At 45.1% G+C, this 17,325-nt stretch overlaps 1 protein-coding gene and 1 non-coding gene across 2 annotated transcripts; both read left to right on the forward strand.

Moving 5' to 3' along the window:
• The first annotated feature begins 4,995 nt into the window (after positions 1-4,995).
• On the forward strand, positions 4,996-5,068 carry TRNAR-CCU. The gene has a single exon. It is a non-coding gene; the product is annotated as a tRNA-Arg (tRNA).
• Positions 5,069-5,432: 364 nt separating this feature from the next.
• Positions 5,433-10,357, forward strand: LOC105511170 (chromosome unknown open reading frame, human C7orf55). Its single transcript, XM_011941281.1, has 2 exons — positions 5,433-5,827; positions 10,063-10,357. The coding sequence occupies exons 1-2, from the start codon at positions 5,690-5,692 to the stop codon at positions 10,264-10,266; spliced, it is 342 nt and encodes a 113-aa protein (XP_011796671.1). The 5' UTR covers positions 5,433-5,689; the 3' UTR covers positions 10,267-10,357.
• The last annotated feature ends 6,968 nt before the right edge of the window (positions 10,358-17,325 follow it).

Raw genomic sequence — 17,325 nt, forward strand, 5'->3', positions numbered from 1 at the left:
TTTTGAGATGGAGTTTCGCTCTTATTGCCCAGACCGGAGTGCAGTGGCACTATCTCAGCTCACAGCAACCTCCAACTCCCGGGTTCAAGCGATTCTCCTGCCTCAGCCTCCCGAGTAGCTGGATTACAGTCATGCACCACCACGCCCGGCTAATTTTTTATTTTTTTCATAGAGGCAGGGTTTCTCCATGTCAGTCGGTCAGGCTAGTCCTGAACTCCCGACCTCAGGTGATCGGCCCGCCTTGGCCTCCCAAAGTGCTGGGATTATAGGCACGAGCCACCGCGCCCAGCATTTCTAAGAGTCTCAGGAAAACTGTCCCCCTGGAGGTTCTATGCCATCTCTATTTGACAATTACTGGAAAAATGATGGCAACTGAGAGAGCTGTCTCAAGATATCATCACTCAGGTACGACATATTCCATAATGGTGGACCATCTGTAAACAAAGCTAACAGCACTTTGCAGGTTCTATCGTGGAGATCAGCTATTCCAGGGCCAGCCCCAAAGAACATAGCTCCACATGGGAGCTATATTACATCATCATCACGACCCAGATAGGTACCAAACTCTCTCGGTGATAGCTTTAATTTAATTTAATTCATTCGTTTTAATTATTATTTTATTATGTTTTAATGTTTTTACTCTTTTAAAACCTTCTGGCTCAGCACAGTGGCTCATGCCTGTGATCCCAGCACTTTGGGAAGCCAAGGCAAGCAGATTACTTAAGGTCAAGAGTTCGAGACCAGCCTGGCCAACATGGTGAAACCCCATCTTTACTAAAAATACAAAAATTCGTCGCGTGTGGTGGTGCACGCCTGTCATCCCAGCTACTCCAGAGGCTGAGGCAGGGGAATCACTTGAACCTGGGAGGCGGATATTGCAGTGAGCTGAGATTGTGCCACTGCACTCCAACCTGGGTGACAGAGAGAGATTCTGTCTCAAAAATAAATAAATAAACCACTTCAAAAAGAAAAAACAAAATGTCTGGTGTGATGGCTCACGCCTGTAATCCTAGCACTTTGGGAGGCCAAGGCGGTTGTATCACTTGAGGTCAGGAGTTCAAGACCAGTCTGGCCAACATAGTGAAACCCCATCCCTATTAAAAACACAAAATTACCATCCTGGCTAACAAGGTGAAACTGTTTCTACTAAAAACACAAAAAATTAGCCGAGCTTGGTGGCGGGGCGCTTGTAGTCCCAGCTACTCGGGAGGCTGAGGCAGGAGAATGGCATGAACCTGGGAGGCGGAGCTTGCAGTGAGCCGAGATTGTACCACTGCACCCCAGCCTGGGCGACAGAGGGAGACTCTGTCTCAAAAAACAAAACAAAACAAAACTATCTGGGCATGATGGCATGCGCCTACAGTCCCAGCTACTCGGGAGGCTAAGGCAGGAGCATCACTTGAACCCAGGAGGTGGAGGTTGCGGTGAGCTGATTGTGCCACTGCACTCCAGCCTGGGCGACAGAGTGAGACTCCATCTCAAACAAAACAAAACAAAACAAAACAAAACAAAACAAAACAGAAAAACCTTCACAAAAAGAAAAAAAAATTTTTTTTGAGACAGGGTCCCACTCTGATACCCACACTGGAGTGTAGTGGTGTGATCAAGGCTCACCACAGGCTCAAGCAATTCTCCCACCTCAGCCTCCCAAGTAGCTGGGAATACAGGCACACACCACCACGCCTGGCTAAGTTTATTTTTTTTTTGTAGAAGTGGGTTTTCGCTGTTGCCTAGGCTGGTCTCAAACTTCTGAGCTCAAGCAATCCGTCTGCCTCAGCCTCCCAAAGTGCTGGGATTACAGGCTGGGATTACAGCCTCCCAAAGTGCTGGGATTATTGTTATAATAATAATAACAATTATTATTATTTTAGAGAGAGGGTTTCGCTGTCATCTAGCATGCCATGCAGTGGAGAGATAATAGTTCAGTGCAGCCTGGAACTTCCGGGCTCAAGTGATCCTCAAACTACTGTGTAGCTAGAACTACAGTCACGCACCACCATATATACAGCGATCTATTTTTTTGTTAAGATGGGGTCTTGCTTTGTTGTCCAGGCTGCTGGCTATCACTGTACACTCAGTTAAATAATTAGTTGGTGTGTCTAGCCAAAAAGTGCTATCCGAAAACCCCGAGTATCTGAAAATACGTAAGAGCGGGGAACTTTTTTTTTTTTTTTAAGACAGGTTTGCGCTCGCTGTGTCACCTAGGCTGGAGTACAACCTCTGCCTCCCGGGTTCAAGCAATTCTCCTGTCTCAGCTTCCAGAGCAGCTGGGACTACAAGCACGCACCGCCACGCCCAGCTAATTCTTGTATTTTTAGTGGAGAATGTGTTTTTGTCATGTTGGTCAGGCTGCTCTTGAACTCCTGGCCTCAAGTGATCCGCCTACCTTGGCTTCCCAAAGTGCTGGGATTACAGGCATGAGCCACAGCACCCAGCCAAGAGTGGGGAACATTTAAAACGGTAATCTTGAGAAAGCTGTTTAAGATGTTAAAGTTCTTTAATTTAGCCAGTGTGGTAATCAGCTGAGGGTGCTGAAGAGTGACATATAATGAGACTGGGTTTTGAACAGAATCTTACATGTTAATACAAATGAGTTTACTACATTTTGTATTTATTATCAGGAGCATTTTTTTTCCTAAAGATAAGGCAGGGTATCAGGCTAAGGAGATGACAGGAAAGAAGAAAATCATCTAAAAACTTAAAAAGACAATAAAGTTTTAAAAATTTTTCTAAAAAGAAAAAATAAAAAGGCAGAATCATCAAAGCAGCTTTTTTTCCCATGAAGTAGGCACACCATGTTTTTACCTTTTCTTAACTTTGAATCCTACCGCCCGTTTTTTTTTTCTTCCTTCTTTCTTTACAGACTAGATATCTGTGGGGCTGTTCTGTTTGGCATGCAGTACTTTTTTTTTGAGACAGAGTTTCGCTCTTGTTGCCCAGGCTGGAGTGCAGTGGCGAGATCTTGGCTCACCACAACCTCCGCCTCCCGGGATCAAGCAATTATCCTACCTCATCCTCCCAAGCAGCTGGGATTACAGACATACGCCATCACACCCAGCTAATTTTTTATTTTTAGTAGAGATGGGGTTTCTCCATGTTGGCCAGGCTGGTCTTGGACGCCTGACCTCAGGTGATCCGCCCACCTCGGCCTCCCAAAGTGCTGGAATTACAGGCGTGAGCTACCGTGCCCAGCGGCATGTAGTACTTTTAAAGTATTCATTAGTAGCCAATATTTAGAAGGAAAGCTATAGCATTAAAACATATTTCCAGAGTTTCCTGAAAAATAATTTTTTTAAAGGATTTGCTTTCCTAAAATGGCAACAATCAGTGGAGGTGAGTAATGGCTGCCCCCAGGACAGGTGGGCTAGGTGCTGTCCAGTTCACCAGGTTTCCAACCAAGTCAGCTTTCCTCATTAATGAACAATTGATGTTCCATTTGTTTGTCATTCCTGCTCAGTAGCTTATGTCTCCTAGCCATTGGGGCCAGACAGTGCCAATTCCTTTAGGAGCTTCAGACTAAGCTGTTATGACTATCCTACCAAGGAGTAAAGCCTGGTGAAGAAACAGGCTTTTCTGTTAGGCACAGGGCTTTCGGAGCTGAACAATTTCCCAGTCTGATGGAGGAGACTAACAACTACAGCACGGAGTAGTGGCCATGTACCTACATTAAGAGTTATTTATGATGAGTAAATAAAGGGAGCAACAGGGGACCAGAGGAGGTGAAATGAGTAATTTTCACCTCCCCGTATTGACCTCAAGGGCCTAGAGATGCGTCTAACCTAGACTTCTGGAGTAAACTGAAGCCCAAAGGGTAAAGAGGCATATTAACAGAAATGGTTAAGTTTCAGGGAGAGGGAGTAACATGTAAGGTGTGTGGTGGGGAAGAGACAATGAAAGTGGAGATACCTGGAGCAGAGGGTGACAAGAAGCGAAGTGAGAGATGAAGATTAAGATATAAGCGAGGATCAATTTATGTCGTCTGAACTTACGGACAATGGGAAGCCCCTGTGATACTGTAAGTAAGGGTAAGTTTACTGGGACTCTGAAGTGATTTGTTCAAGTTATACAATTAGGAACGGAACCAAAAAATTAACTAATTTTAAAAATTAATTCCTAATCAATGTACTATTACTTCCCCGCTGTCCCATGTTTATCGCTGACCCACCAATTCAAAGGACACGGCACATGTTTCTTTGTTTTTTTTTTGAGACGGAGTTTCGCTCTTGCTGCCTGGGCTGGAGTGCAATGGCGCGATCTCGGCTCACTGCAACCTCCGCCTCCAGGGTTCAAGCAATTCTCCTGTCTCAGCCTCCCGAGTAGCTGGGATTACAAGCATGCGCCACCACGCCCGACTAATTTTGTATTTTTCGCAGAGACGGGGTTTCTCCGTGTTGGTCAGGCTGGTTTCACACTCCCGACCTAAGATGATCCGAGGCTGATCCGCCCGCCTCAGCCTCCCAAAATGCTGGGATTACAGGCGTAAGCCACCGCGCTCCGCCTGCGGAAATGGCCTCAACGCTTCAACCGGAAGCAGAAACTGACCGCGGCAGGCACCACCTAACGGCCGCTGGAGCAAATTCCACCCGGAAAGTCGCAACACCGGAAAGGGTACGTCTGTTTCCGGTAAAAGCCCAACAGAGATGAGGTTCAGAGGGCGAGTCTCGAATATCCGGCCAAGCTGCCCAGCGCGCTGTGCTCCGCGACGACGCATGCCTGCTTTTGCGCAGGCGCGGGGACTACTGCGCAGGCAAGCGCGTACGCAGACGCGTGCGCGCGCCCGTTCAACGTCCGGAGCATCGGTGCAGTTTCTAGGGTAAAGCGTTTGGCGCAGTAATGTGGGCTTTTGTTCTCTAACTACAAGTCCCAGCATACGTCACCTCTCACGTGGGCGCTAGGTGTGGTTTCGTGGGATAGGGTAAGGCAAAAATGAAATGACGATGACGTACCAAAGACGAAAATAATTGAATATGTTGTTTGAGCGCGTCGCTCACAGAAGCCCCAGTGGCCTAATGGATAAGGCATTGGCCTCCTAAGCCAGGGATTGTGGGTTCGAGTCCCATCTGGGGTGGCTTGGAGTTTTTGGCCTTTAAAATACTTTTTTCCCTTTGTAAACAAAGCGAAATATGCCAACTTAACTTTTTTTTTTTTTAAATGGGAAGCGCGTGTGTTTGTGTTTTTACTAGGTGCAATTTTCGAGAATCTGCACACTCCCACGTCCTATCTCTGAGCCGCAGGTGCCCTGGGATTTGGGGAAACGTCAATACGTTGACTTTTGATACCCCTTCTATAAATCATTTTAAAATGTCTTCTCAGCGTGTTCCGTATCACATCCACACCCACACCCCTCGCCGGGCCCGCTCCTCCTGAGACTCAGCGGTTGGTCGGCTAATGGGCATCTTAAATGACGCCGTGAAGAAAGGCCCCTGTTTACCCAAATCCTTGTTCTGGGTTAAGGACCTGGTAGCGTCAGTTAACGATCGGGTTTCGTTTGCTTTTCTTGTTAGGGCGCCCCTCGGCCTTCGATTAATAAGGCTCGATACAACGGACAAGTGAGCGGTTCCACTGCTAGTCAGTCGATAGGAGGAGCCTGTAGTCTGTCCGACCGTACCATTAGGCGCCTGGGCGGGAGGAGGGGTTTTGCAGGGTCATAGGACGCCGTCGGGTACCAGGCTCGGAAAAGGACAGGAAAATGGCGGCCTTAGGGTCCCCGGCGCGCACTTTGCGAGGACTTCTGCGGGAGTTGCGCTACCTGAGCGCGGCCACCGGCCGACCCTATCGCGACACCGCGGCCTATCGGTACCTTGTGAAGGCTTTCCGTGCACATCGGGTACGGGAGCCATGTCCCAGGTTCTCCACGTGCTGGGGAGGGAGGAAGAGTCGGGTCTGGACTGGGATGGGGAGCACGGTGTCTAATTCCTGCATTTCTGAAGCCAACCCTCCCACGGAGCCCTGGTTGTGACCAAACCAACCCAGGCCCTAGGCTCCATGCTCTGGCATAAACTCGGGGACCAAAGGACCGGCGGGGGCGCAGAGCCGCTCTGGGGACGTCAGTCTGTCTTGCAGAGGGGCGGACCCGTCCTGAAGGATTTCATTGGCTGCTCTGTTGCCTTTGTGGAGGGTAGAGTCGGGAAAGTGGAATAGAGGAAATGCTGGGGGTTAAAGAATGAAGATGGACTTGAAGGGTGTACTGTTACTAGATTTTTTTTTTTTTTTTTTTGAGAAGGAGTCTCGCTCTGTCGCCCAGGCTGGAGTGCAGTGGCCGGATCTCAGCTCACTGCAAGCTCCGCCTCCCGGGTTTACGCCATTCTCCTGCCTCAGCCTCCTGAGTAGCTGGGACTACAGGCGCTCGCCATCTCGCCCGGCTAGTTTTTTGTATTTTTTAGTAGAGACGGGGTTTCACCGTGTAGACCAGGATGGTCTCGATCTCCTGACCTCGTGATCCGCCCATCTCGGCCTCCCAAAGTGCTGGGATTACAGGCTTGAGCCACCGCGCCCGGCCCCAAGAAGCATTTCTTTTTGAGACGGAAAAGAAAAACTGGGCTTTAGGGAAGGAAATTTGATGCCCTTGAGCAATGTTGGGAAAGGGAGAACGATCAACTGTCGAATTTCTGAGCCATGGACGTCAGAATGTAAAATCTTAGAACTCAAATTCACCTAGTTTTTAAAAGGTGACAACTTAGGGGCTGTGCTAGGAACCTAGTCTAAATAGGAAGAATCAGATGCACATGGGTCCTGTCCTTTAAGAAGCTTGCTCCCCACCTGAGGAGCCATACAGTAAAGCACTTAGGATAAATAAGTGCTCAAGGTGTAGACAACAGGGCCCGGGGTATAAAGAAGGGGAAGTTAGGGAAGGTTTTCCAGAGGAAATTAATCAGGGACCTGAAGGCTAATTTGGAGTTAGCAAGTAAATTGGGGTTAGGGTCCAGATTTAAAAGCTAAACAATTGAAAGCCAAAGGGGAGAACAATTGCCAATTGAGAGTGGTTTAGCCCTAGGGTGTGGTGGGTGAAGTGGAGGTAGATGAGGTGGTAGGCCGAACAAGAATTTAAACTTTTTTTTAAGTGCAACGGGAAGCCATGCTAAGATTGCCATCTTGGCTCAGCGCAACCTCTGCTTCCCAGGTTCAAGCGATTCTCCTGCCTCAGCCTCCCAAGTAGTACATGCATGCAACACCATGCCCAGCTAATTTTATTTTTCTTGGAGACGGGTTTCTCCATGTTGGTCAGGCTGGTCTTGAACTCCCGACCTCAGGTGATCCGCCTGCCTCAGCCTCCCAAAGTGTTGTGATTACAGGCGTGAGCCACCGAACCCGGCCCCATTCTAAGATTTTTAAGGAGGTGACATGATTATAGTTGTACCTTATGGGGATAACATTACCCTTGAGAGAGACTTGGTAATGGTTCTGAAATTCATGGTACATTCCGGAAATACCACTCTGGAATGCACTTGAGCATAGGGGAAATGGTTTCTATTTCCTTCAGGCTCAGAGCTAACTCAACCATCCCATTTTCTCTATCCTTTCCCTCTGGAGAAGGGATTCTATTAGGGAGAAACCTCCCTTCATAGGGAAAATGCAGTGTTCTATCTCATTTGATCTCTTTTATGTTCTTGTGATCTATTTACTGTTTCCTGTCTATTGCTGACTCTTCTGTCCTCATGATTCAGGCTCAGCCAAATCAAGGGCAGTATTCTATCCTACGTTAACCTAGAATTCCCATGTCAAATTCCACACATTTAGGCTTATATATTAATAGAAATGGATGCTATGATTTGTTAATGCTTGATATTGGTGTTGATTTCTCATAAAATTTTAATTACTAAAAAGTTAAATTTGTATTAAAGCAGGTTAATAATGTTTTTAAGCAGCTAACGAATGTTGCTTTCAACATGATCTGCAGATCCTAAAACCCACATTCTAACAGCATGGGCAATATAGTGTAGTGAGACCTCCTCTCCAAAAAATTTGAAAATTATCCAGGCATGGTGTCCCATCCTCTAGTTCCAGCTAATTGGGAAGCTGAGGTGGGAGGATCACTTGGGCCCAAGAAGTCAATCAAGGCTGCAGTGAGCCATGTTCATACCACTGCTCTCCAGCATAGGCCACAGAGCGAGACTCTGTCTCAAAAACCAAGAAGCCACACACATTCTAGTTTTCAGATTCTAACACTAGATACTCAAATAGAGAAAGGGGATTAGGCCAGTAGCGGTGGCTCACGCCTGTAATCCCAGCAATCTGGGAGGAGATGGTGGGTGGATCGCTTGTGCCCAGGAGTTCAAGACCATCTTGGCAGCATGGTAAAACCCTGTTTTCATAAAAAATGGCCGGATATGGTGGCACGCATCTGTAGTCCCAGCTACCTGCGGGGCTGAGGCAGGAGGATCACTTGAGCTGGGGAGATCAACAGCCATGTTCACGCCATTGCACTCTAGCCTGGGCAACAAAGTGAGACTCTGTCTTAAGAAAAAAAAAAGGTGGGGGAGGGGATTATGTAGGCAGTGGTGCCCAGATTAATCCACACTTGGACGTGGCTCCTTTAGTCACTCAGAGTTATGTACACATCCCCATCTCACTTTTCCTGCCCCTTTCTCACAGCCTTGAATACAGAACTAGTCAAAGAGAGTGCAGTGAATCTCATAAGTTAAGTATGATGAAGAAAAAAGGTTTGGAGTCATTTGGGGACTTTGGAATGGATATGGAATTTCTAGCTTCTTAAAGTCATGAGTCCAGATTTTTCAGATGGATAGGCAAATGGTGAGAGCAAGAACAACCATTTCTCAGTAACTCTGGGGATTGGTTCCAGGACACCCCCCAGCCCCACTCAGGGATACCAAAATCCACAGATGCTCAAGTCCCTGAGATAAAATACTGTAGTGTTTGCAATATAATCTATGCACATCCTCCTGTATACTTTGTTATCTCTAGATTATAATACCTTGTGCAATGTTAACGCTATATAAGTAGTTGTTATACTACATTGTTTAGGGAATAATGATAAAACATATGTTTGGTAAGACATGATCATCCTTTTATTTTTTTCTGAGTATTTTTTATCAGAAGTTGATTGAATTTAAAGATGTAGAATCCATGAATATGGAGGGCCAATTGTAATAAGTAATATGAACATAAGCATACTACTTTTATACATAAAACCTTCATTTGTTACTATTTAGCACAAAGCTATCATTTTTCAGACAAAGTAAGTTTTCAGTTTTCTTTTTGTTGTTGTTGTTGTTGAGATGGAGTCTCGCTTTGTCGCCCAGACTGGAGTGCAGTGGCCTGATCTTGGCTCACTGCAAGATCTGCCTCCTGGGTTCACATCATTCTCCCGCCTCAGCCTTCCAAGTATTTGGGACTACAGGCACCTGCCACCACCCCCAGCTAATTTCGTTTTTTTTTTTTGTATTTTTAGTAGAGATGGGGTTGTCACCATATTAGCCAGGATGGTCTCGATCCCCTGACCTTGTGATCTGCCCGCGTCGGCCTCCCAAAGTGCTGGGATTATAGGCGTGAGCCACCACGCCTGGCCAAGTTTTCAATTTTCATTGTAATGAAAGGTATATGCCACATTAATTAAAGTCACAGAAATATAAATAAAGCAGTCCTTTATTTGCTTGAAAGGGGGAAAGTTCTACATTATATTATTTAGGTGACATTAATGATCAGTGACCTAATTATAATTTCCATATCTACCATTAACCAACCTCTGAGCATCTCTGGGCTTTAGTTTCCTCATCTGTAAAATGAAGGAATTGAAACTAGATGACTTCTTGCAGTACTTACTGAATACAGGAACATTCAATGCAACTCCTTTTAAAAATCCGAAGTAGAGGTCAGCTTTACTAATAATTATGGAGTGCCTTTATAGATGTAGTAGAGGTCAGCTTTACTAATAATTATAGAGTGCCTTTATAGATGTATTAAGTATATGTGTATATACATACATGTCTGTATTTCCTCTGTGCAATTTACTTTCCACTCTAGTGAATGCTTATTTATTAAATCTGTCTCTGTGGACCTGTATCTGTAGCTGGGTTAAGAGTTTCTGACTTGCTGCTTCTCTAGGTCACCAGTGAAAAGTTGTGCAGAGCCCAACATGAGCTTCATTTCCAAGCTGCCACCTATCTCTGCCTCCTGCGTAGCATCCGGGAACATGTGGCCTTACATCAGGAATTTCATGGCAAGGGTGAGCGCTCAGTGGAGGAGTCTGCTGGCTTGGTGGGTCTCACGTTGCCCTGTCAGCCTGGAGGGAAGGGCTGGGAGCCATGAACATGGAGAGTATCCTCGGATGCTACATTCATAGGAGAACTGAATAATTTCTATCAATATGTATTTACCATTAAATTTTTTTTAAGTTTAAGATTTTTCTCTGTAATTTTGTTTACTAGTTCTTACAGGAATTAAGTGGAGGTTTCATCTTTACTCTTAGTGAATTTACTGAACTTTTTGCACTAGACTAATGTTGTTTTTCTACTTAAAATTTTTTTTTTTTAATTTAAAAAGTAGTACAAGCCTTGGCCAGGCACGGTGGCTCACGCCTGTAATCCCAGCACTTTGGAAGGCCGAGGCAGGTGGATCACCTGAAGTCGGGAGTTCGAGACCAGCCTGACCAACATGGAAAAACCCTTTCTCTACTAAAAATACAAAATAGTTGGGCGTGGTGGCACATGTCTGTAATCCCAGCTACTCAGGAGGCTGGGACAGGAGAATCGCTTGAACCCGGGAAGTGGAGGTTGCGATGAGCCGAGATCGCACCTTGGCACTCCAGCCTGGGCAACAACAACAAAAAAGTAGTACAAGCCTTTTGTTTAAGGAATTCAAATGTTATAAAATAAGAGAAGCCCTCTTTTCCTTTGTTCCTCCTCCCTTGTCCCCATTACCAGGTGGTCACTATTACTAACAGTTTGATGTGCGTCTTTCCAGATCTTTCCTATACATATACAGTTATACATACATACTTCATTTAAAAATACATAAATATGATGTGTTACAGTCCTGGCAGGAAATAGGTGGCACACTCAAATAGGGCCATTGAGAAGAGTTAAAGGGATACATAAAGGTGTGGGCGAATTAAGGTCGAGATGGTGAAGCTCTTAGGGGTTCTCAGTAGTAGAGAGGTCTTTTTATCTTTTAGTTTTAATTGGGCAGGGCCCAAACCAGAATAGATTAAGAGAGACTCTCTAGTGGAGAGTTCTCACCTCCCCAGGCCTGACCAGTGCAGGCCCTTGGGTTGAGGAACATGGCCACAGCTCAGCTATAATCCACAGAGGGGGATGGATGAGTAGATTGACATCTCTTTCTGTCTCCTAATCTTGTCAAATTGTTCCTCCTCTTGAACTCCCTATCTGGGCAAATAGCTCCACCATGCACTTGCTAACCAAGACAGAAACTTGGGCTTCATTTGGTATTCCCCTCTCCTTATTTTTCACAATTATTCAGCAATTTCAGCTTCTGCAATAGCTCTAATAACCTTCTCCCCCTCTGTCTCCACTGCCTCTGTCCTAATTCAAGCACTGAGAATCTTTTGGCTGAACCAATAAAATAGTCTCCTAAAGGGTCCCTTTGCTTCTTACATCCTTATTTCCTCAAAAATCATTCTCTTTCTGTGAATTTCCAACACTTATTTACCTGTGGCTCCTTTATGGTATATGTCAGTTTCTTCTGGTAGATAGATAACCTCTTTTCTCCTGGACTATGTCTCATTCATGATCTTTGCAGTTTCCAAAGCACCTTCCACAGTGACTTACAAATTGCATGTATTAAATGTTTTTGAATACATAACTTAGCTCCACTCGGAGAGGTGCGATCGCAACAGAACTATTCATAAAGCAATTCAAGCCGGGCGTGATGGCTCACGCCTCTAATCCCAGGACTTTGGGAAGCTGAAGTGGGCGGATCACCTGAGGTTATGAGTTCGAGACCAGCCTGACCAACATGGAGAAGCCTCATCTCTACTAAAAATACAGAATTAGCTGGGCGTGGTGGTGCATGCCTGTAATCCCAGCTACTCGGGAGGCTGAGGCAGGAGAATCACTTGAACCCGGGAGGCAGAAGTTGCAGTGAGCCAAGATCGCACCACTGCACTCAAGCCTGGTGACAGAGTGAGACTCTCTCTCAAAAAAAGAAAAAAAGAAATATTTACATTGTGATTCTTCTTTTATAATTTACCAGATGTATGATCTTGGGCAGTTTAGTTGACCTGTGCTTTTTCCCTCTTATATTAAATGGGAAGGCCAAAAAGGTGGTTGTAATAAATGAGAATAATGTTTATATAAAACACTTAGGGCTGGGCCTGGTGGCTCACGCTTGTGATCCCAGCACTTTTAGGAGGCTGAGGCAGGTGGATCACTTGAGATCAGGAGATTGAGACCATCCTGGTCAACATAGTGAAACCCCGTCTCTACTAAAAATACAAAAAAACTAGCCAGGTGTGGTACCGGGCGCCTGTGGCCCCAGCTACTTGGGAGGCTGAGGCAGGAGAATGGCGTGAACCCGGGAGGCGGAGCTTGCAGTGAACCGAGGTCGCGCCACTGCACTCCAGCCTGGGCGACAGAGCGAGACTCCGTCTCAGAAAAAAAACACCACCACCAAAAAAAAACTAGCCAGATGTGGTAGCATATGCAAGTAATCCCAGCTACTTTGGAGGCTGAGGCACAAGAACTGTTTGAACCCGGGAGGCGGAGGTTGCAGTGAGCTGAGATGGCGCCACTGCACTCCAGCCTGGGCGACAAAGCAAGACTGTCTTGGAAACAAACCAAGCAAACAAAAAAGTCAAACACTTGCATGGTGCATAATGAGTATTCAACAAAAAGAAAATCTTACTGTTTTCATCTTTTTACTTTACTCTCATTCCTTTTATCATGAACCCTTTTCTAAACCCTACTGCCACCAGTCTTCAGAATTATATACATATTATGTTGTTATGGTTTAAATGATTTTCTCAGGCCATTTCTGTTCACATTATAACCAACCTGTACCTCCTATTCATAGTTGCACCATCAATAATCAGCTGAACTCAGTGTCAGAATTGATTCTAGAACACAAACTGTATTGGCAGTAAACTTTCTATACTGGAAGGTCCCAGCCTGGGAATCCTGAGGTTTGGTTACTAGTCTAGTGATAAGTGATAAAGCACTAGTGGTAAGTACTTTACTGCATTTCTTCACTTTGTTGTCTCTTGCTCACTTCCTTTAATGTCAGCTGCTCCCCCTCTCTGGATTTTCCTTTAATAGTACTTAAATATGCTTAAGGCTTTTCCTTCTAAAAACTACTCTGCCTCTATCTCAAATGCTTTTTCAGGTACTACCCGCTGTTCCTCTTCACAAATGAATGAATTTATTCAAAGACTTGAATGAATTATATTCACTTACTATATTTTTGAAACTTCTAAAATAAGTTGTATCAAGGTAAATTTACATATAACAAATATACCCATTTTAGGTGTACAGGTCAATGAATTTTGACAAATGCATACACCTGTGTCATAAACATCCCAGTAAAGCAATGTAACGTTTTCATCACCCCCAAAAGTTATCTTGTGCCCCTTTGCAGTCAATTCCCCTTCCCCACACTTGGTCTCAGCAACCACCAACCTGCTTGTTGTCACTATAGATTTGGCTGTTCTAGTATTTTATCCAAATGCAGCCATACAGTATGCACACTTTTGAGGCAGCTTCTTTTGTTGAGCATACTGATTTTGAGCCTTAACCTTTTTTTTTTTTTTTTTTTTTTTTTGAGACGGAGTCTTGCTCTGCCGCCCAGGCTGGAGTGCAGTGGCGCGATCTCGGCTCACTGCAAGCTCTGCCTCCCGGGTTCACGCCATTCTCCTCCCTCAACCTTCTGAGTAGCTGGGACTACAGGCGCCCACCACCACACCTGGCTAATTTTTTGTAATTTTTTGTAGAGACGGGGTTTCACTGTGTTAGCCAGGATGGTCTCAATCTCGTGACCTCGTGATCTGCCCGCCTCGGCCTCCCGAAGTACTGGGATTATAGGTGTGAGCCACCACGCCTGGCCACCTTATCTTGTTAGTAATCCATGTTGTTGTTCTGTATCCATTTTCTGCATTTTTCACCACTCACTCATCCTCAATGCACTGCAGTCCGGTTTCCACCCCTCTACTACCATCAAAACTGCCACCCAGCGGTACAGATGACCTTCAGGACACCAAATCCCATGGATCCTATTTATTTTTTATCTTGTTTGTTGTCTAGGGAGCATTTGACACTATGGGCAATTCCCTGCTTTTCCCTTGCCTTTGATGACACCACATTCTTCTTTTGTTCTTTTTTTTTTTTGAGATGGAGTCTCGCCCTGTCACCAGGCTGGAGTACAGTGGTGCGACCTTGGCTCTCTGCAACCTCCCCCTTCTGGGTTCAAGTGATTTTCCCGCCTCAGCCTCCTGAGTAGCTGGAATTACAGGTGCCCACCACCACACCTGGCTAATTTTTGTATTTTTAGTAGAGATTGGGTTTCACCATGTTGGCCAGGCTGGTCTCCCAACTCCTGACCTTGTGATTCGCCCACCTTGGCCTCCCAAAGTGCTGAGATTATAGGTGTGAGCCACTGTGCCCGGCCCACATTTTTCTGTATTTTTTCTTACTCTAGTCATTTTTCAGTCATGTTCTGTGTATCCCTTACATGTTGGGTATTCCTCAGGGTCCTGACCAAGGTCCTTATGTCACACTCTACCTGGTTTCCCCTGAGCGATCACCTCCACTTCCATGACTTCAGTTATTCTCAAAATGCTGATAACTCCAGTTCAGGCTCCTCTGGCATGGTGAAGACCTGGATGTCCAATGGCCTGGCAGATGACACCACTTAGGTAACTCAGATATCTCGAATTCAGTGTGTCCAAAATGGAACCTCCTCATCTTCCCCTACAAATCTCTCCTGGTATTCCCTCCCTATCAGTTCAATGACACTTTCACCCAGTCCCTGAAGCCAGAAATCTAAGTTATTCTTTACTGCTTTCTCCCCTTCATATCTTCAGTTAAACAATCACTAAATCAGATTTTACCTCCTAACAAGGCCTTCAATTTTTGTCGCTACTATCCTAGTATAGACCTCCTACGTCTCTTCCCTTAACCACTGCCCTCCCTAATTGGTCCCGCTTACCTCCAATTGTGCTCTCTTCAAGTCCATTTTCCCCTGTGCAACACAGATCTGATCTTGTCATTCTACGCAGAACCCTTCAAAGTAAGACTTTAACAAGAACCTCCAGGGCCTGGCCTTTGCCAGACCTCTTCAGCTTCTTCTCTGTTCTCTGTGTTTGACAGTTCAGCTAGCACTTAATACAGAAATTCAGTTATTGGGAGCCATGGTCTTGATTTCAACATTTTGCTGTTCCTCATACAGGGAAAGTTCTTCCAATCATACTCCCCTTTAGTAGCTCTTTCCTATTCATTCTTCAGGATTTCAGGTTAAATTTCACTTTCTCTCTTTACTTCCTTCAACAAAGATTTATGAATGTCTACTATATGAGTGAAACTACCTTAGCTACCCTTACCTTTTCACTCTTAAAACAAACATGTGGGGAGGTGGCTCCTGTTTGTAATCCCAGCACAGTGGGAGGCCTGGATGGGAGGATTGCTTGAGGCCAGAAGTTTGAGACCAGCCTGAGCAACATAATGAGACCCTGTCTCTAGAAAAAATGTAAAAATTAGCCAGGTGTGGTGGCATGCCCCAGTAGTCAGGAGGCTGAGGTAGGAAGATCACTTGAGCCCAGGAATTAGAGGCTGCAGTGAGCTATGATCATAGCCACTGCTCTCCAGCCTGGGTGACAGAGAAAGACCATCTCTACAAAAGAAAAAAAGCCAGGCATGGTGGCCCACACCTTGTAATCCCAACACTTTGGGAGGTTGAGGCAGGAGGATGGCTTGGGGCCAGGAGTTTGTGACCAGCCTGGGCAACATAAGTAGACACCTTCTCTACAAAAATAAAAATTAAAAAATTAGCTGGGCATGGTGCCACACGCCTGTAATCCTAGCTGCTCAGGACGCTGAGGTGGAAGGATCCCTTGAGGATGGGAGGTCGAGACTGCAGCAGTGAGCCACGATTGTGCCACTGTACTCACCTGGGTGACAGAGCAAGACCCCATCTCAAAGATATAAATTATTTTAACAAGTTTCTTTCAAGCAATATAGTTTGTATGCTTACTGATTTTAATTCCCCTGTCTTGAATAAGCCAATTGCCTAGTTCTTTTGGTTTAGGTTTGGCTCTTGTCATTTCTCGTCTCCACAAGCTTCAGATATTAATACATTTTCACCAGAACTCAGGATGTTTCTGGCTATAAAATATTGAGTTTCTTGTCTGGTTAAGTGTTAGACATACAAATATGAACATGTGATAAGAACAAGATGTTCACATACTAGGATTATGTGGTGGGAAAAGTAATCTGTGTTGCTCTGAACTAAACGCAGGTTAATCCAAGGCAGTCTGTAAAGTAAGTTTTAATTTAATCTGACTAAAAGATAGTAATTTTCAAAAAATTTGAACTTTAAAATCTACGTTAATAGGCACCGGCTGGGCGTGGTGGCTCACGCTTGTAATCCCAGCACTGTGAGAGGCTGAGGTAGGTGGATCACCTGAGGTCAGGAGTTCGAGACCAGCCTGGCCAACATGGTGAAACCCTGTCTCTACTAAAAATACAAAAATTAGCTGGGCTTGGTGACAGGCACTTGTAATTCCACCTACTTGGGAGGCTGAGGCAGGAGAATCGCTTGAACCTGGGAGGCAGAGGTTGCAGTGAGCCGAGATCACACCACTGTACTTCAGTCTGGGCAACAGAGCAAGACTCTGTCTCAAAAATTAACAGGCACCATGTTTATAAAATTTGATTGTATGTACTGATGTCCCAAATATAACTGCAATATTAATTTGTATGAAATAGCCTTTATTTACCATATTTAGTTCATAAATTACAATAAATTGAAGAGTTGTCTGTTGTGGACAGCTAGCAAAACATGTTACTTGTACCTATTCTGTTTTAATTACCTAGTTTTAAATGTATAGTTCAACCCTACTTTATATGATTTTGTTTCCCTCTGAGACCTTGTTCCTGGAAGAGGAATGGTTATCATTGCTAAAATGTAGACATAGACATACAGAGATTTTTTTTTCTTTTTCAGATGCTAAGATGAATACAGTTACAACATTTAAAAATTTTGCTTTGGGAGGCCAAGGCGGGTGGATCACGAGGTCAGAGACCATCCTGGCCAACATAGTGAAACCCCATCTCTACTAAAAATACAAAAATTAGCCGGGTGTGGTGGCAGGCGCTTGTAGTCCCAGCTACTCAGGAGGCTGAGGCAGGAGAATTGCTTGAA

This window comes from Colobus angolensis, unplaced genomic scaffold (assembly GCF_000951035.1).
Source record: "Colobus angolensis palliatus isolate OR3802 unplaced genomic scaffold, Cang.pa_1.0 Scaffold2, whole genome shotgun sequence".
In the NCBI taxonomy this organism is placed as follows: Eukaryota; Metazoa; Chordata; class Mammalia; order Primates; family Cercopithecidae; genus Colobus; species Colobus angolensis.

Excerpts from the sequence above, each read along its gene's own strand:
- LOC105511170 (XM_011941281.1), top strand. The coding sequence starts at position 5,690 with ATGGCGGCCTTAGGGTCCCCGGCGCGCACTTTGCGAGGACTTCTGCGG. Across the intron at positions 5,828-10,062 it reads AGGCTTTCCGTGCACATCGG|GTCACCAGTGAAAAGTTGTG; the intron begins GTACGGGAGCCA and ends CTGCTTCTCTAG.